This window comes from Ostrinia furnacalis, unplaced genomic scaffold, assembly GCF_004193835.3.
Source record: "Ostrinia furnacalis isolate ACB-3 unplaced genomic scaffold, ASM419383v2 OfSCF0434, whole genome shotgun sequence".
In the NCBI taxonomy this organism is placed as follows: Eukaryota; Metazoa; Arthropoda; class Insecta; order Lepidoptera; family Crambidae; genus Ostrinia; species Ostrinia furnacalis.
The window spans coordinates 99,251-120,123 of NW_021130673.1; the positions used below are offsets into that span (position 1 = coordinate 99,251).

The following is a 20,873-nucleotide window of genomic DNA, read 5'->3' on the forward strand; positions in this document are numbered from 1 at the left end:
CTTTTGTACGTAGTACTTATTATTATTCTGTGGTAGTACATATTATTACTCAGATTACTCTCTGGTACGTGCTTTAGTGCATTAAGTTCGCCTTATGTACAAATTTATTTTGGCATTAAAGTTTAAATAAATAAATAAATACGTTGCAGTAAAGATCTGTCTTTCCGTTCCAGGCCGGCCAAAACTACAACGGCACTCTCGTATCGTCCATCCCGGGCGGTTTCAAGGTGTCCCTAAGGAACGTTGATACCGGCGCTTCGGCGGGCGAGGGACAAATCACCCGCTTTGTGCCCGAGATCGAAGAGGTGAAGCCCCAGGTGGCTTCTGCCAGCCCGTCTGCTGCAAGTAAGTCAAAGTCTTCTAAAGTCCGGTCGCCGAGCACATAGAATTTCGTCCAATGACCCCAAGCTACCCATCCTTATCGCTCGCGCGTAATTATATTGCTGTCGCGACTGTGCGACGGGCTGCCGCAATGAGTGTGCGAGCGCGACAGCAATATAATTACTCGCGAGCGATAAGGATGGGTAGCTTGGGGTCATTGGACGAAATTCTACCTGCTCGGCGACCGGACTTTATACAGTGTCAGCCCAAAACTTTGCTACAAGAGTGGCGTTGTCAGTAGCCTTCATTAAATCTTCTTGCGTGCAGTTGTTTGGGTACGCAGGGCACGACATCATGTGCTTCAATGAAGCCAGTCGACGTCTGGGGAACGCAACCGCACTTGAACAGATTGTCTTTACTACGGCCTACCTGCGTCCGAAGTCTATTAAAAGACTTCCAGGTAAGTCACAAGTCGTTTTTAGGGTTCCGTAGCCAAATGGTAAAAAACGGAACCCTTATTATTCAATACTTAGGCCCTTTCCAGGGCGCTGATACGTATATTCGTATCGATCGGCGATCCCGGGCGGTTTCAAGCTGTCGCTAAGGAACGTTGATACCGGCGCTTCGGCGGGCGAGGGAGAAATCACCCGCTTTGTGCCCGAGATCGAAGAGGTGAAGCCCCAGGTGGCTTCTCCCAGCCCGTCTGCTGCAAGTAAGTTAAAGTCTTCTAAAGTCCGGTCGCCGAGCACATAGAATTTCGTCCAATGACCCCAAGCTACCCATCCTTATCGCTCGCGCGTAATTATATTGCTGTCGCGACTGTGCGACGGGCGGCCGCAGTGAGTGAGCGCGACAGCAATATAATTACACGCGAGCGATAATGATGGGTAGCTTGGGGTCATTGGACGAAATTCTAGCTGCTCGGCGACCGGACTTTAGTCGTGTCGACAACAAACCTACACAGTGTCAGCCCAAAACTCCGGTACAAGAGTGGCGTCAGTAGCATTTACACCCGTATTCACAAATGATGCTTCGAGATCGAAGAGCCGAAGCCACAGGTGGCTTCTCCCAGCCCGTCTGCTGCAAGTAAGTCAAAGTATTCTAGTCGTGTCGACAAACCTATACAGTGTCAGCTCAAAACTCCGCTACAAGAGTAGCGTTGTCAGCAGCATTCATTAAATCTGCACGACATCATGTGCTTCGTCGACTGGGGAACAAAACCGCATTTGCACTCCAAGTTTGAGCCATCTAAGAACCACCTGAACAGATTGTCCTTACTATGGCTGACCTGCGTACGAACTTCGGACTCCGAAGTCTATTTAAAGACTTCCAGGTAAGCCAAAGTTTTTATTCAGTACTTTTAGCCCTTTCCAGGGCGCTTATACACGTCCCAAGTATAGGCTGGTGCTGAGAAGAAGTGGCGGAAGAAACTCATGCCCGTTTTCACTATCAATCCCTAATTTTTAAGTGACCCCTATAAAAACAAAATTCCTGTTATGTGTTACCATAGGGGTAACTTAAAATGAGGGATTGATGGTGATAACGTTCATCAGTCACCTTTATAATGAACGTTGACACCGGCGCTTCGGCGGGCGAGGGAGACATCGCCCGCTTTGTGCCCGAGATCGAAGAGCCGAAGCCACAGGTGGCTTCTCCCAGCCCGTCTGCTGCAAGTAAGTCAAAGTCTTCTAAAGTCCGGTCGCCAAGCAGATAGAATTTCGTCCAATGACCCCAAGCTACCCATCCTTATCGCTCGCGAGTATGATATTGCTGTCGCGACTGTGCGACGGGCGGCCGCAGTGAGTGTGCGAGCGTGACATCAATATAATTACACGCGAGCGATAATGATGAGGGGTAGCTTGGGGTCATTGGACGAAATTCTAGCTGCTCGGCGACCGGACTTTAGTCGTGTCGACAACAAACCTACACAGTGTCAGCCCAAAACTCCGGTACGTGTGCTTGCTTAAGGCGATTAGAGTCCTCAATGACCTTGGGCATTTGACCTTCACGCCGCGAGCAACACCCGCGTACCCCGCACCAAAAACTCCGATTTGACACCGATCAAAAATACACGGGCATAGGTAGATACAGAATAGAAGCTCTTTCTTCATACATTACTGCCTATTATTTTAAACTTAAATTGATGAACCTGTCGGTGTCATTTAACTCAGGCGTAAAGGTATTTAATAAAAATAACAAAATCCATGAACATTTTGTACGGGATAAAATTTTATTTTATTTTTTGTAAATTTTCTAATGCTTTTGTCGGTTCAGTCGTTCTCGAAATTTGAACAAACCCGACTTTATTACAAGCTTTTATTTAGCTTGCAATTTATGATGTATGTAGGTAATTACATAAATGTTTGTTCGGGTGGAATCTTGCAAGCTGAATTAGTTAGACCAACTTCCTGACGACAACTAGGCTAGATGACAAAATTTCAATTATTTGTCCGCCAGACAGATAATTAGAAAATATTAGACTCATATTTTTTATTTTCTTTCATAATTAAATAATAACAGTGCTACATCGAGTTGAAATGGCGCGATACGCCACGCTTGAGTAGAATTTTTACTCAAATGTGACGTTATGCGACATTTCAACTCAATATAATACTGTAATTATTCGATTATGGAAAAAAATATATGAGTCTAATATTTTCTAATTATCTGTCTGACGGACTAAATAGAATTTCGATTTCATTACCCAGTCATCATCCCTATTGGAACGCATTAGTACCTACGCTCATTGTAATTAATCCGGGTGTCATACACGTAATTAGTAGTAATGTCACAGAGCCCTTTATAAAGCCGATAGGGCGGCGTTGAATACAAAACGATAGATGCTATCGAAAAGGGTCATAAGTAAGGGCGTTATGGTAGTCAAACTTTGAAGAACTAAAAGTGTGAAAAATACCTTTATTTTGTTATTGAGGGAGGCCTATGTTCAGAAGTGAACGTCCTGTGTCTGAAATGATGAAAATGGATTATTTACTTCGTTTGTTTCAGCCGCATGACGTCCACTGCTGGACAAATCCTCCCCCAAGGATTTCCACAAAGACCGGTCCTGCGCCGCCCCGCATCCAGGCATATTTACTTACAAAGTCTTAAAATACTTAGTTCTAATTTTGAACGAAGTCATTATGTGTGGTTCTTCTTACAAATAAAATATGAGTGCCCAAATCTTTGACAATCTCTGGATCCTTATTGCAAAGCGTGTCACAGTTTCTTGTTATGCAAAATATGCTGTCCAGTTTCAAGTGCTTCCGACAGAACCTAAATTCATGTTTTACAACTAAAATGTTAACCTAATCACGATCCATAATAGTGATTCGGTTATGAGATCTAGATGTTTGAGCTTCAACAGATAGTAATGCCATAAACATAATCACACCACTTTTTGTTTTCAGTTCTGAAATACTAGGCCAATTTAAAAAAAAATCTTTGAACACCAGCTATGAAAGGTAGAGAATTGAAAAATTAAGTTTTCAATTTTTTTTGCAGTATCTAAAAATTAATAATCGTCCTGTTATCCATCGAGAGCTAAACATAATACTTGAGTTACGAATGGATTCGGTAGTTCGATACCGATACCGTTGGACTATTTGTCGCCAGTACTTTTACCGACAAGTAGGTAAACTGTTTTTGGATGTGTCCTTTTAGCAATAATGGGCCATTGAAACATCAAATTACTTTTAAATAGCTCCAAATTCGGCTAAACCATTGTTTTACGTCGCCCTTAAATATATTAAAGTACAAGCCGAACATTGTCCTGGTCAGGTTATTGACCCATCCTGCCCCAATTGGAATCCTTGGCCCGCTGCCAATATAATATTATGCAGTGATTAGTGTAAGCCGCAGTTTAATGAAGTGCCCGTCAATCCTGTAATGTTATGCAGACAGTCGATCTTGGCAGTCGCTGTAATTTTCGAGATTGGTATAGGTCTACAGCTTGTAAGATAAAGCTGTAGATCCTGGTTACATAGGAGTTGCACGCGTGAGTTGCAGGAGCGGTGGGAACGAGAGATGGGAATAGTCCTGTTTAATCGATGTAGGTGAGGTATTATACCCTATAACGGCGGAGAGCAGTGGAAGAAAAATAGACACCCAACAAGCTCAAAATTACCTTAGAGAGCATAAATCAAAACTTAAAATGAAATAGTTTTCGTTAAAACAGCCCAATTACCACAATTTAATATGATGCTTCAGCATTTTGATATGCTGTCACATCCGTATTATACCTGAAAATAAATAAAACCTAGAAAGATCATCCCTCGCACTACAAGATAAGAGAACTGATAATCATGTCAGAAGAATATAATTACTAAGTCTCGTTAACCCCTCGTGGTAAGCTAAATATGTTTGTGTTATGAGTGGGTTCACGACAATAGTCTGCGGCGGCACGGTTTAAATACAGTCATTAGAATCTGTGATGTATATGCATACCAATAAACACAAACTATATTAGTAGTGCTCATGAAACTACCTACTATGATTATGGCCATAAACATATAAACATGCTTATACTACTGATCACCCGCATTTTTCAGCTCGCGATGCCATCATCAGAAATAGGCCAGGCTGGCGCACGCGCACATCTCATCAAGGAGTGTTCAGCTGTCACGGATCGGTGGCCACTTGCGTCACCGTATCGGCATGTGATAAATCACAGCTCCAGAGATCGGAATGAGATCACGGGTACAAATACTCGTGTGTGACACGATTTGGGGTCGGCGACAAATGTCGGATTTGTTTTACTGAAAGATTTGATTTTGCTGTGCTTTTGCTATGGAGATCAAGCTGTGATCCTGGCTGTACAGGAGTTGCAGTGGTGGGAATAAGTTTTGTATTGATATTTTGCTAGCGTCTAATCGTCACTTACGATCAGATAAGATTGAAACGCACGAAATAAATTAGCTGCTCGTAAAAATCGCACTTACTCGTATATTGTTTATTCTATGTAATTAAAAAAATTGTGCCTGTTTTAGAATCTCTACTACCCCCTTTTTCATCTAATGAGTAGATGATACTTATAAAAGATTGAGCTCAAAATCTGACTTGACCGTCGCCACCAATCAGATGTCATTATTCAGGAAACCAGGAAATCTGATTGGTTGGTTATTCAAAACACTTCCTCGCTCCGCTTCCCCTTGGTGGAAACCGGACTTAACTCTTCACAATTTTAATGTAAAAAAAACGAAAGAATGATACTGGTGACAAAAGTTACTTACAAATCCCTGAAAATCAATAAAATACCGTTTCCGTAGGATCTTCACTTTCACTCATGAAGGGAATCAGGTATATTNAATGCCCATTTGGCGCGGATTGAGGACACTAATCGCCTTAAGTGAAGCAGCAAATTGAATAGAGCTCTGTGATTGGTTCGTGTGTCACCCTGTGAGTCCATGCGCACTGTGTGACCTCATAGTAATGTTTGTGAATACGGGCGTCAGTCACATTTATAATGAACGTTGACACCGGCGCTTCGGCGGGCGACGGAGAAATCACCCGCTTTGTGCCCGAGATCGAAGAGCCGAAGCCACAGGTGGCTTCTCCCAGCCCGTCCGCTGCAAGTAAGTCAAAGTCTTCTAAAGTCCGGGCGCCGAGCACATAGAATTTCGTCCAGTGACCCCAAGCTACCCATCCTTATTGCTCGCTCGTAATTATATTGCTGTCGCGACTGTGCGATGGGCGCCCGCAGTGAGTGTGCGAGCATGGGGTCATTCTAAGTAATTCTATCTGCTCGGCGACCGGACTTTATACAGTGTCAGCCCAAAACTCCGCTACAAGAGTGGGTTGTCAGTAGCATTAATTAAATCTTCCTGCGTGCAGTTTTTTGGGCATGCAGGGCACAACATTATGTGCTTCATCGACTGGGGAACAAAACCGCACTTGCACTCCAAGTTGTTTCGAGTACTTTAGTGCTAGATTATTTTTGTCCTTTTAGTGCAGTAATTAAAAGCGTGTTTTTAGTTTTTTAAACTATTATTGTCCTTTTTTACAGCTCCACCGCCGATCGTAGTCCCAGAAGTGCCTCGGCCGGACTTGTCGAACAATTCCACGGTGTTCTTGGTGGACGCCATGTCTTTGGACCGCGCCTTCGTCCGTCCGGTCGACATGGCGTCTCAGAAGCTGTACGATACGGTGCTGCAGGATACAGTGCTGTATGGACGGAGTGGTGAGTGGGGAATTAGGGAGATGGGGAGTTTGGAATTTGGGGAAGTGGGGAGTTGGAAATTTGGGGAAGTGGGGAGTTGGGAATGTGGGGAATTTGGGAAAGTGGGGAGATGGGAATTTGGGGAAGTTGGGAGTTTGGGGAAGTGGGGAGGTGGGGAAGATTTCGTTCAAGTCCAGTGTCTGAAACTTCTCCTATATTGTGTTAGCAAGTGATAAGATAGTCTGATAATGTGATATGTATGGATGGAGTGGGGAGATGGGAATTTGGGGAAGTGGGGAGAATTTAGTTCAAGTCCAATGTCTGAAGAATTTTCCTACATTTTATTAGCAAGTGATAGATAGTCTTAAAAGATTATATGACACGGTGCTACGGAGAAATGGGGAGATGGGGAAAAAAATAAGGAGACATGTAAAGTGCCGCTTGGGCTACCTTTTTTTATTTACTATATTTTGACGTTCATAAGTGCCACTTGTGTTCTAAATTGAAAAAATATTTTTGATTTTTGAATAGGTTACAAAATAATTGAGTTATTAAGACCGGAATGAAATGTTTTTAAAAAGTCGTGCCTTATTCCCGTTTTCACCATCAATCCCTAATTTTTAAGTGACCCTTATGGTTTATGTTTTCATAGGGGTCACTTAAAAATTAGGGATTGATGGTCAATGGAAAACGGACATTAGAATATTGGTGAATGGTGTCAAACACCCAATTGTTAAATTATCCTTGTTGTTCCAGCTACTCCGCTAACAGAGCCGCCGATTGTGGGCCAAGTTGTCATCGCGCTGTACGAAGACGGACTACACTACCGTGCGCTCTGCCAGAGGAAGAATGTGCAGAAAAACAGATATCTACTGGAGTACATTGACTTTGGTAAGTTAGGGCCGTTTCCCACTAAATAAAAATAAAATCCTTATCCCTTTAAAGACCGCTGACTGTTGAACGCATTCAGTATAGCTAATTTTTAAGGCTGGATTGCACCATTTCAAGAAAAACCTCACTAAATCTAATTCAAGGTCAAGAAAAACCTCACTAAATCTCACGTAGGGGAGAGAAGGGGTCTCGACATATATCACGTAATTTTTTCAGCAAGAAAAGGGGTCAAATTGCGAGAAAACTGGGTTATTTTAAATTACAAAATAAATAAATATATTTTAAGATGATAACGATAAATTAATCAATTTTTTATTCTAAACCGTCTTACTAAACAATAAAAAAATTAAAAGAAGCGGTAATCGAACCAAAGATAACCCATTTACATTACAAATATGTATTTTAGGTTATCTCACGTGAGATTGTGGGGAGGGGGAGGGGGTCTGGAAAAATCTCACCAAGGGGGGCGGGGGGGTTGAAAAATTGCCAAAATTGTCTCACGTAATTAATGGACGCCCCCTTATCGTTATGGTATGTCCGCCATTTGATGTAGCAGTTCAAAATCGACTACTATGCCGAGAGCTCTTCGATTCCCGGCTGGACAGAAATTGAAATATGAATTTTTAATTATGGGGTTTATGCAAAATTTGAGACTCCTAGCACTTGTAGTTTCTGAGATTTCGCGATGAGTGAGTGAGTCAGTCAGTCAGTCAATTAGTGACCTTTCCGTTTTATAAATACAGGGTGTGGTTTTGTAAAACAACGCCATTCTCAGGTGTGGTAGTTATCAGTCATTAACTAATGTTTCCTCCAACAGGTAACACCGGAGTCACAAGCCTAGAAAAGCTGTATCCCTGCCCACCGAACCTGGACCTGTCTGCTCAACCGGCGATAGCTTCTCTCGTCACACTCGAATGCGGTTACAAGGGCGAGTTCACGGACCCAGCGGTGCAGTACTTGGAGAACTTGAAGGACAACGCCGTTGAGCTTACTCTGGTGAGTGGAAAATGGGGAGAAATCATGTGGGGAAGTGCGGAGATTTTTTTTTGAGGAAATTATTGTCCACTACTGCTTGCTGTGGAGTGTGGAGTAGCTCAACCATCGAGAAAGACTTCATTGAACTTACCTCGGTGAGTGGAAAATGGGGAGGTGGGGAGAAATCTTGAGGGGATGTGGGGAAGTAGGGAGTTTTTTTAGGGAATTTGGGACCATTCTTTATGAAAAAAATTATTACTACTTGATATGGAATGGCGATAGCCTCTCTCGTCACACTCGAGTGCGGCTACAAGGGCGAGTTCACGGACCCAGCGGTGCAGTACTTGGAGAACTTGAAGGACAACGCCGTTGAGCTTACACTGGTGAATTGAAAATGAGGAGAAATCATGTGGGGAAGTGGGGAGATGGGGAGAATTTTTTTTTTTGAGGAAATTGTTGTCCACTACTGCTTGCTGTGGAGTGTGGAGTAGCTCAACCACCGAGAAAGACTTTATTGAACTTTACCTTGGTGAGTGGAAAATGGGGAGGTGGGGAAAAATCTTGTCGTGAAGTGGGAAGAAATTTTGTGGGTAAGTGCGGAGATGGGGAGAAATCTTTTTGGGGAAATTCCTACCTAGTACTTACTCGCTGTGGAGTAGCGATAGGAATACTTGACTACTGCTTGCTGTGGAATAACTCAAGCACCGAGAAAGACGTCATTGAACTTACCTTGTTGAGTGGAAAATGGGGAGGTGGGGAGAAATCTTGTGGGGAGATGGGGAGAAATATTTTTGGGGAAATTCCTACCTACTACTTACTCGCTGTGGAGTAGCGATAGAACATGATTACATATTTGTTTTTGGGAGCTGGGAGGAATCCTTTATGGGGAAATTGCTACCTACTACTCGATGTGGAGTAGCGATAGCCGTTCTCGTCACATTTCTCATCTCTCGTGAAAAATGGGGAGGCGGGGAGAAATTTTGTGGAGAGATGGGGAGTTTTTTTAGGGAGCTGAGGAAAATCCTTTATGGGTAACTTGCTACCTACAGTAGTAGGTCGCGTACGATGTGGAGTAGCGATAGCCTCATCTCTCGTAAAAAATGGGGAGGTGGGGAGAAGTTTGGTAAGGAAGTGGGGAGATAGAGAGTTTTTTTATGGAGGTGAGGAAAAATATACTATATCATAGCATTTTCTTACAGACGCTGACTTCCGGCACAAAAACCGCGCCAAGCGGGGCCTCAGTTCACCTCAAGGTGGTAAAAAGCAACGAATCAGTCAATAAGAAGCTGGAAGAGATGTGCCTTCCTGAGTGGAAACAGATGGAGCAGAGAGGACAGGATGTGATGGGTAAGAATAACAATAAAAACAACTTTATTGACACACATATAAGGTGTTGATTTCAATTCTCGCCATATTTATTTAGGTGATCCATTATAAAAATAAGGTTTTCCTTCCTGACGCTATAACTCCAGAACGCACTAACCGATTTCCACGGTTTTGCATTCGTTGGAAAGGTCTCGGGCTCCATGAGGTTTATAGCAAAGAAAATTCAGGAAAATTTAACAAACGAAATTACACGCGGGCGAAGCCGCGGGCGGAAAGCTAGTGACTTATACAGGGTGTTAGGTAAATGGGTATATGAGCCGACACTAGCCCATGTTAACATGGGCATATAAATGGTATGGTGAAGTCAGAAATTTGATATCTTCATTTTAATTATTTTAATTTTCATACAAATCGGATTTTATAAAATTTATTTTGTATGAAAATTAAAAAAATAAAATGATGATATCAAATTTCTGACTTCACCATACCATTATAATGCCCATGTTGACATGGGTTAGTGTCGGCTCATATACCCATTTACCAAACACCCTGTATAAAAGCATTTTCCACCAAAAGAAAGTTACAAACGAAAGTGGAATTTTTAGCGAATATTTTCCGTGCGACGTCAACTGTACTTTGGCTCGAAATACTACAATACGTTCACACTGCGGCACCAACGAGCTACGCGGATCGCTCGCTTATCATGTCGGATAGCCTACTGAAGGAAGCCACGTAAAGTAGGTAGTGTAAATAGGTATTTTTCTTGGACCTTCTAAAAGTTCGTGTTCTTTTTCGAAGTCAATTTTACTGATTCGTGATCAGAATAAGCTACTTAATCAACTCCTTAAATATGGCGAGGATTGAAATCAACACCCTGTATAACAAGACAATACAAAGGTAAGTTTTTTTTATGTAAGACAAGGCAGATATTTGACTGCTATCGCACCTGGTGTGAAGTGAGATGAACCGCCTCTGTGGTCTAGTGGTAAGTCCACCTGCTTCAGACGCCACCGGTTCGATTCCCAGTGGGGGCAGATTTTTCTGTTCGGTTTGGTTGGTGGTAGGGCTTGTTCCAAGTTCGCCTGGCTAGCTACCACCATCTTACCTAAGTCTGTCGCCATAACAACAATGTTAACAGCATTGTTGTGTTCCGGCAGTTAGAGGTAAGATAGCCAGTTCCTCCGTGGTTGAGGATTCCGGGTGAAGCTCGCTTCCACCTTCGGCCCGATCATCACTTACCATCAGGTGAGATACAGGCCAAGAGCTTCCTCGTTGTGAATAAAACAAAAGTCTAAGATGGTACATATCTGCCCTGTAAGTGCCTATTCACTCTCGCCTTGAAAAGGCCCGGATTATAGTGTTCAGGAAAGGACCATCGCATGCACACACCAGGATGGCGTCACTGTGGAGCAAGGCAAGTACAAAAAATACAATACAAAATTGTTTATTCCGAATCAGGTTTCAATTTTTTGGTTTTCTTTTAAGTAAAAACTTGTGTTAGAAAACCCCGCTCTCCATGCAAAGATTTACATTAAGAAATTATACAGCTAGGACATACAATGCATATCTATTGACTTATTTTACAAGTAGCAACTGAAAATATTGTGTGCACGTTTTTGCTTTGTGTGTGTGTGTGTGTGTGTGTGTGTGTGTGTGTGTGTGTGTGTGTGTGTGTGTGTGTGTGTGTGTGTGTGTGTGTGTGTGTGTGTGTGTGTGTGTGTGTGTGTGTGTGCATGTGTGTGTGTGTAGTTATTTATTTATTTAAAATCTTTATCTATATACAGTGTGTCCGGGCTTGTAGTGATCAAACTTTAATGGCGTAATCTATGGACAATTTTATCGATGAAAATACTTCAAATTTGGGGCTTGACCCATTTGTCGCAAAATTACGAGGATTTAAGTTTTTAATTTTTAGTTTTCACCTCTTCCTTCAAAAACAAGTGAAAACGTGGGTAACTTAACATTAATAAGCGAATATTTGATATCATGCGATAGTCAATAAAATTATCTATTAGTAGAAGTAGAAAACGGACACAAGTTTCATACATTTTATGGAAGTAAGAATGGATTGAATTAGAAAAAGACATGATTTTTTTCACTTCTTTTTCATTTATTTTCCAACACAAGAAAAACCAGGTCGTTAAAGTATGTTTTATTTGCATTGTATTATTAGTATTTGAGCTATTCTACAAAACGAATGTAAATTTATTAGTCTACGTCTATTAGTTTCGACGTAATTGTTGAACAAAGATACCCCTTCCCAGCCGGTTCCATAGCGCTGCTAACATGCGAAAATGCACTGCCTGAAAGAATCACACAACCTATTCCGACGCGCTATGGAACCGGCTGGGAAGGGGTATCTTTGTTCAACAATTACGTCAAAACTAATAGACGTAGACTAATAAATTTACATTCGTTTTGTAGAATAGCTCAAATACTAATAATACAATGCAAATAAAACATACCTTAACGACCTGGTTTTTCTTGTGTTGGAAAATAAATGAAAAAGAAGTGAAAAAAATCATGTCTTTTTCTAATTTAATCCATTCTTACTTCCATAAAATGTATAAAACTTGTGTCCGTTTTCTACTTCTACTAATAGATAATTTTATTGACTATCGCATGATATCAAATATTCGCTTATTAATGTTAAGTTACCCACGTTTTCACTTGATTTTGAAGGAAGACGTGAAAACTAAAAATTAAAAACTTAAATCCTCGTAATTTTGCGACAAATGGGTCAAGCCCCAAATTTGAAGTATTTTCATCGATAAAATTGTCTATAGATTACGCCATTAAAGTTTGATCACTACAAGCCCGGACACACTGTATATAAAAGAAAGTCGTGTTAGTTACTCCACTTATAACTCAAGAACGGCTGAACCGATTTAGCTGAAAATTGTCAGGGAGGTAGTTTAGAGCCAGGAAAAGGACATAGGATACTTTTTATCCCGTTCGAAATAAAAAAAAAGTCTGCTTATTTATTGTCATTAAGGCGGAACAAAGTTCGCCGGGTCAGCTAGTTGATAATAAATAGTGTTACAACAGGCGAGCTTAATGCCATGTGGCATTCCATGGTATTATGTAGTAGTAATTTTAACTCGCCAGTCCTAGTTAATAATAAATAACACAATAGTTGGAGGTAGGTACCTAAGATATCCAGTTCCTCTGTGGTTGGGGATTACGGGTGAAGCTTGCTTCCACCTTCGGCGTGATCATCAGTCCATCAGGTGAGATGAAGGTTAGCTTCTTCGTGGATAAATAAGGCAGTGTAGAGGTGCTCTTGAAGGTGAACTTACCAATTAGTAAGTTTTTCTTATTCTTATTCCTTTTATAACTTCAATAATAACTTCAGAGCCAAATGGAGATTTTGGCATTCACTAAATTCGCGTAAATAGCAATGCGTCTTAAGTCTGTCATACTATACGCGAATTACGAAGGCTACAGTCGAAGGGTGCAAAGAAATGTAGAAAATTAATTAACTTAATTTATTGGATAAAATTAATTTAAATTACAGTATTAATAATTAGCTAATAAGTGACAGATGATCTATGTAAGAATCAAGAGTGAAATTTGGAGCGGCCGCGATCGAGGTCGAGTGCGGCGGAGGGTGCTGCGTCGGCGCTTCTTGCTAGGCCTTGGTTTCTATGCGGCGACGTAGTCGCGTAATTGCTAATCAGCAGCATCGGTGACCCACTAATACGTAACACGCGTTCTATAGTCTGCCGTCATAGTAAACGCAGGCCGCATCATGTATGAAAAACATGGTCTCTATACATTCTGTATTGATGCGATCTGAACGCAAACCGATTGGCTGGGGTGTGCGGACCGCAGAACGTTTTTTAGGTGACGAACAATAATGTTCGTTATTGTTTTTAACGCTAAGGTTGAAATTGGTATGTCAATCAAATGTAATGTAAGCACGCCACGGTATGCTTAAGAATACCGAAGCGGAAGCCTACACAGTGTTAAAACTATAAGGTACAGTCAGCGTCAAATCGTTCATAACAACAACAAAGTAGCCAAAAAGTTAATTCCAAATTACATTTTTTTTAAATAGTTTTTCTGGTCTTAAAAACTTGGTGGTATTGTAATTGAAAAAAAAAAGTAGTTAACTAAATAGTGACGTCACTTGCTTGTGTTGCCATACAAAATTTATGGTAGTCTCGTTTCGACAGTTTTAAAAAGTACCTCAATTGATTGGTAGTGTCCACACCTCTATTGGAATAAGGATGTTATCAACTTTTTGGACCACTGTTTGACGCTGTACACACGGCCACACTGTTAACTATCCATTTCCGTTTTTGGTCTCGCTCTCATCAAATGGCGATTCTTTGCGATAGAACGAGACGACATGTAAGGCAATGGATAGTTGACACTGTTGCCGATGGTACATAAGTCTTCACCTAAAAATTTTCGTGGCGTCCCGATAATGTGCGCAGTCCTTTCTTTCGGAAACTTATTCCAAACCGTTAATCAGACCCCTCCCCAATAGACTCGCCGACGCTCTTGTACCGCGACATGGCGTGCCAGGAGCTACCAGCGGCCGGCTGCACCATCCAAGTGCTGGATGTGGAAGCGTTCAGTAGCGGGTCGGTCTCCGGCTGCATCATGGGCACGCACAAGCTCGACCGGCTCAACGACCAAGTGAGTGATAAAAGTAGCATAGATGAACCAGATCTAGATAGAAAGGGTGTCAAACAGGACACAGAAAAGACCCCAGGATCGCAGGAAAGATGCAGAAAAGAAACGGGTAAGTCTTATTCTAATAGACACCAAGATCTCGGGAAGAACGCAAAAAGACTAGCACCCGTATTCACAAACGATGCTTGCTTAAGTGAAGCAGCAAATTGAACGCACAGCGTTGGATAGAGCTCTGTGATTGGTTCGTGTGTCACCCTGTGCGTCCACGCGCACTGTGAGACCTCATAGTAATGTTTGTTAATACGGTCGTAAGTCTGAATCTTAGGAATGGTGCAGAAAAGACCAGTCTTAACATATCAGGAAGAACGCCAAAAGATCAGATCAGGTAGGAATCAATAAACCAGGCTAGAAGAACGCAGAAAAGACCATCCGAGACCATGTTAGAAGGATGTAGAAAAGAATAGACCAGGATCGCAGGAAGAACGCCAAAAGACCAAACCTGGATCTAAGAAAGGGCGCAGAAAACACCAAGATCGCAGCATAGGCGCAGTTATAGACACTTGCACTGGTCTTCAATAGAAGCAGCATCGCTCTGGTGCCGCGACATGGCGTGCCAGGAGCTGCCAGCGGCCGGCTGCACGATCCAAGTGCTGGATGTGGACGCGTTCAGTAGCGGGTCGGTCTCCGGCTGCATCATGGGCACGCACAAGCTCGACCGGCTCAACGACCAGGTGAGTATCCTCAGCAGGTGAAGACGGCACAGAAAAGAACAGAGCAAGATGTTGGAATGGCGCAGAGACTAGGTTAGAAGGATGTAGAGAAGATTAGAGCAGGCGCAGAAAATACCAGAACAGAGGCAAAAACACCAGGTCAGGATGGCAGGAAGAACGCAAAGAGACCAGGTTATAATTATGTAGAAATGAGAAGGCCAGGAGCAGAAAAGACTAGGCCAGGTTCAACGACCAGGTGAGTGATAAAAGTAGCATAGGTCAACCAGATCTAGATGGAAAGGGTGCCAAACAGGACGCAGAAATGACCATCCCAGGATCGCAGGAAAGATGCAGAAAAGAAACGGGTAAGTCTTATTCCAATAGACACCAAGATCTCAGGGAGAACGCCAAAAGACTAGGTGTGCATCTTTGGAATGGCGCAGAAAAGACCAGTCTTAACATATCAGGAAGAACGCCAAAAGATCAGATCAGGTAGGAATCAATAAACCAGGCTAGAAGAACGCAGAAAAGACCATCCGAGACCATGTTAGAAGGATGTAGAAAAGAATAGACCAGGATCGCAGGAAGAACGCCAAAAGACCAAACCTGGATCTAAGAAAGGGCGCAGAAAACACCAAGATCGCAGCATAGGCGCAGTTATAGACACTTGCACTGGTCTTCAATAGAAGCAGCATCGCTCTGGTGCCGCGACATGGCGTGCCAGGAGCTGCCAGCGGCCGGCTGCACGATCCAAGTGCTGGATGTGGAAGCGTTCACTAGCGGGTCGGTCTGCGGCTGCATCATGGGCACGCACAAGCTTGACCGGCTCAACGACCAGGTGAGTGTCCTCAGCAGGTGAAGACGGCACAGAAAAGCTCAGAACAGGTGCAGAAAAGACTAGGGCAGTTTCCAGGAAGAAGGCAGAGACCAGGTTAGAAGGATGTGACCTGGATTTTTGCGAATATTTGTTTTGTGTGTTTATATTGTATTATTGAAGGGAATCAGGTATATTTTAAAGTAAAAATGCGAAATAATTTCAACAGACTTGTGTACTGATCGAATCCAACAGACAGAGAGTAAAACAAAAGAATGCCGTATGATTTTTCACTGTCACAATATCCAAATAGGTTTTATATAACTCGCGATCGCGAACATGCCCCCGCGCGTTGAAGGCTCGTCCTTCAACCGAAACGTCTTCTTCTGGAAGCAACGGAACAATCTTGCTGAAGCTACGCCGTACGACGCCGTTCGCAGTCCGTATGTCAGCGACGCGACATATACCATCACTGGCTCCAGGAAAGACTTTGACAATACGCCCAAGTTTCCATTTTAGAGGTGGAAGTCCATCTTCTTTCAGCAGAACAAGCGTGTCGACTTCTAGGGAGTACTTGCATGAATGCCATTTGGCTCTTTGCTGAAGTTCTGCAATGTACTCTTTGCTCCATCTCGTCCAAAAGTGCTGGCGTAATTGCTCAATGCGTTGAAAGCGTGTTAGCTTGCTGATAGAGCAGTCTGCGTAGTTCCTCGCAGACTGCAGCTTGGCAGGCACTTTCGTTGGCGGAGCACTTACTTGCGGCCTTGATCCGGTCTCCTGATTCCCCAACAGGTAGCCATTATTATCCTCCAAATGTCGCGTCGCTCTAGACGACGTAATAACTGTGTATTTTATCGAAATGTTTACTTTTATGGTCTTTTCACATTTAAACACACACGAAGCACACACTTATTCCAATTTAATTTAATTTTATTTTTGCGGCACGAACGAGAAATTTCGATGTTACGATGCCCGCACTATCGAAGCGAATGACGACTCGACGGTTGGAGGGGTGTGACGTAAGCGTGCCCCACTACCGCCGGATATCGAGTCGCAACAAGTGCTTTTTTGTATTGTATGCTCTAAAATGTTCGATGCCTAGTACAATGAGAAGTGGACTACTTGGTAAATATGAAAATCTCGAGGATGCAGCGACGAAGTATAATGATAGGATGTTTCTTTTCAAATGAAAATTCTGAAATATCTAAACGACCACCAACGCGAATTAAATTATTATCATCTAAGTAAACATTGAATTTAATTAGTGGGCTTTTACTTGGTAAATCCTTTTTTTTCATTAATAAATCATATTCTGGGAATGATTGCATTTGCGATTGTTTTAAAATTACAATTAGTGCTTCATCTAATTCACAAGCATTTAAGAAGCTTGTTGTTCGCATCGTTACAAAAGCACATAAGTCACAGTGCGTTGAAGTCTAGAAAGTTTCGAAAAACGACTAAAATCAATAAATTCACTTTGAGTTTCACAGTTTACAATTAAAGTTACCTCCTTTCGAGTTTCAGGCAAATCACCGGCTGTACTAGGCACTGTTGGGGTTGCAGGCCAGTGCGATGGATCGCGTTTTAAATAATCTGGTCCGTGCCACCATGAATTAAGCGACTGAAGAGATTCTATGCTAACTCCACGAGATATTAAATCTGCGGGATTCTCTTCAGACGGAACATGTCGCCAAGTACAGTCACCGGTTTTGTCTAAAACTTCGGCTATGCGATTGCGTACGAATGGTTGCAACTTCGAAGGCAACATTTTGAGCCAACCAATGACGACCATTGAGTCTGTCCAAAAAATGACTTGGTTGACTTGCAATCGTAGTGCAGCATTCTCGTACAAATGAGCACCCACTACGGCGCCGCATAGCTCGAGGCGTGGTATTGTTGTCGGCTTGATTGGAGCGACTCTACTCTTGGCAAGTAATAAATGGACTGAGACCTCACCTTCACGATTAATGCTACGAACATACACACAGGAGCCGTACGCACGCATCTGTGAAAATGTGTAATTCCAGCCGCGAAGCTGAATCACAGATAACACGTCGCGGTATGCGTAAGCTGTTTAGACCCGGGAGGCCTTGGACCAGCTCCGTCCAAGTTTGGTGTATGTCCACAGGTAGCTCATCATCCCAGGACAGTTTTTGTAGCCATAGTCTCTGTAATAGAATTTTCATGAGGAATGACACAAGGTGAAAGAAGGCCTAATGGATCAAATATTTTGGCAATTACAGAAAGTATATCACGCTATTGAACTGATTGGAAAGTAAAATTCGTCTAAAACTGAGTGCCACCCGAGGCCCAGTGTTTTACCGGCGCCAGAGTCACAAATGTTTACATCGGGAGATGACTTATCAGTCTTAGGCAATAATTGAGGCTCATTGGACTTCCATTTTCTGAGAGGCATGCAAGCAGAGGCTAACTCAGCTGTTACTTTTTCTGTAATAGTATGTTTAATTTATCTGTCTTATGTTAAAATAGGTATGAATGAAGACATTAAATAAAATCAATAAATAAATAAATATCCTTGGACATTTTACACTGCGCCGCTAGCCCCAAACTAATTAATTAATAAACTAACATTGTAATAAAACAAGTTTTTTTAATCCTAATTAGGTATATTGTTGTTTGTTATTTTTACTTACCTACATACGTACCTCATTACAAATAAGTAGATTAATTATTTTTTCACTAGACAGCAACCCTAACAGCGTAAGAAGAGTTCAGAGGCACGCGATAGAAAGAGACAAAACTTGTAGGTGAATAAAATTGTAGGTACGTAGTGCTGTGCGAGCTGAATTCCACTGTATCGCGTGGTAGCAAGACTCGCATTTTTTTAAATCGTTTTGCGGAGTAATCCTTCTGTACCTGTACTATTACTTATTCTGTGTCTTCAGTGCAATGTGAAGTCAATGGATCAACCTGAGTAAAGTTGCATTTAATGTGTGGAAAATCAGATACACAACCGCGACTGACAGGGCCGGCGACTATCCATCCTAGTCTAGTTTCATAAAGTACTGGTTTTCCATCACCTAACTTAATGTTTTGCGAGCCTAAAATGTCCCAAAAAACATCAGCGCCGATGATCATATCAACGGCGGCGGGCGAATAAAACTGAGGGTCCGCTAAACAAATATCAGAGGGAATATTTAAATCCCTAACATTAACCTTACAACCGGGAACACTATCTGTTATCGACGGAAGAACGAAACAATTTAAATTAATTGAATAAGTTTCACACAAAGACGTAATAGGCANAAAGTATCCATCCTAGTCTAGTTTCATAAAGTATTGGTTTTCCATCACCTAACTTAATGTTTTGCGAGCCTAAAATGTCCCAAAAAACATCAGCGCCGATGATCATATCAACGGCGGCGGGCGAATTAAACTGAGGGTCCGCTAAACAAATATCAGACGGAATGTTTAAATTCCTTACATTAATTTTACACCCGGGAACACTATCTGTGATCGACGGAAGAATGAAACAATATAAGTTAATTGAATAAGTTTCACACAAAGACGTAATAGGCAAACGACATATTTTATTTATGTTCGATGTTTTATTATTTATACCTACGACGATTCTATCAGTGCGATCAGCTGGCAAGTTTAATTGTTTAAATAGCCGCTCGGTCAACAGGCACGACGTACTGCCGCTGTCTAAAATGGCGCGAGCGACGACTTCGCGATCATAACAGTCTCGCAGTTTTACTAATGCAGTCGACAACAAAACCTCACACTGATCTGACGCGTCGCATGCGGCGGAGACGCTTCCCGAGAGTGCAACGCTCGAACCATGCGCACCTGTAGGCATCGAGTTTTTTGTACGAGTGCCGTTATCGCAATCAGCTGTTTGGGCGCTAGTTATAGGTATAGGTGTAGACATTTGCTTTGATGCTCCTATCTCATTAATGTGAATGAGCGTATGGTGTTTGCGTTTGCATATTTTACAACCAGGACGCTTACCTACATGAATTAGCATAATGTCCACTACGGAAACAATTAAAATATATCCTATAACTAGGCAGTAACTTATACCGTGCTTCGCTAGTCAATGCAAGAAACCTAATACAATTGTTTAAAAAATTATTATCACTGCAATTAGAACATGGTTTTAGTGAACATGCATTTGAATCATTATTTTGATTGCTCTGATAAGATACCATTGCCTTTATCCCTTCATTTGGCAAGACATAAAATGTTTGAATTTTACAATAAAATCTATTTAGACCTATTAATTACTGCTAAATAAAGTTGAGAAAAATAATAAAAAAAATCTTTTGTCGGTATTTTCGCGAAAAACGACTGTTGCTTATTTACAACATTGCCAAATAGGGGGTAAAAAATAAAACATAGAGGTATATTTTCAAAGTTTATTTTTTAACATGAAAATCATAGAAACAGTTACGCATTGTATGCATGAAAATGTAGTATAACCATTCTTACAATGTCGACAACGGCCTTTTTCCACAACATTTGGAAGGTGGCTCATGCCATCATACTTCAACTCATCGAGGGGCCGAGCCACAGTTGGCTTTTTTATTTTTTCATTATCTTCTGGAGTTGAAATATCAACATGCTCAGCTACCGTTTTGGACTTTAAAGCAAGAAAAATGTGGGTTCTAAACTCCTTTAAACTCATAGTCTTCTTCAGCTCATTCTGAACACAATGTCTACGATACAATAACCAAGCGTTATTGACAGATATATCCAAAATCTGAGCAAATATGCCCATGTACCATCGCACGGTGGATCGAAATGGCTATAAAGTGGACATAGGGATTTTTTCCGGAAAATCGGATTTTAAAAATTGCTAATCGATAGTCCTTTGCTTACTCATCACGACATGTCATATCACATTTTTCTCTAAACCTGATACTTTAGCTTAAAAAAAATAATTTGTGTTTTTTTTGTATGAAACGAGACATAAAGTACTAATTTTCTCCGAAGACCTGCTAGATCGTGACTTGAAACAACCTAGGTCGGTATAACTGAATTATTTACTAGTATTCTAAGCTATTTCCAGCTG

The 20,873-nt window shown here is 41.8% G+C and overlaps 1 protein-coding gene across 2 annotated transcripts in view; it reads left to right on the plus strand.

The window, feature by feature from the left end:
* The window catches only part of LOC114364710 (uncharacterized), a 93,915-nt gene that overhangs the window by 36,456 nt on the left and 36,586 nt on the right, over positions 1-20,873 (plus strand). The window contains exons 19-24 of one of the 2 annotated variants that reach the window (XM_028320991.1): positions 174-345; positions 6,323-6,496; positions 7,232-7,366; positions 8,184-8,362; positions 9,541-9,688; positions 14,163-14,314. In XM_028320991.1, coding sequence (XP_028176792.1) covers positions 174-345; positions 6,323-6,496; positions 7,232-7,366; positions 8,184-8,362; positions 9,541-9,688; positions 14,163-14,314 — 960 coding nt within the window. The remainder of the gene's footprint in view (positions 1-173; positions 346-6,322; positions 6,497-7,231; positions 7,367-8,183; positions 8,363-9,540; positions 9,689-14,162; positions 14,315-20,873) is intronic. The other variant, XM_028320998.1, reaches the window with a different exon arrangement.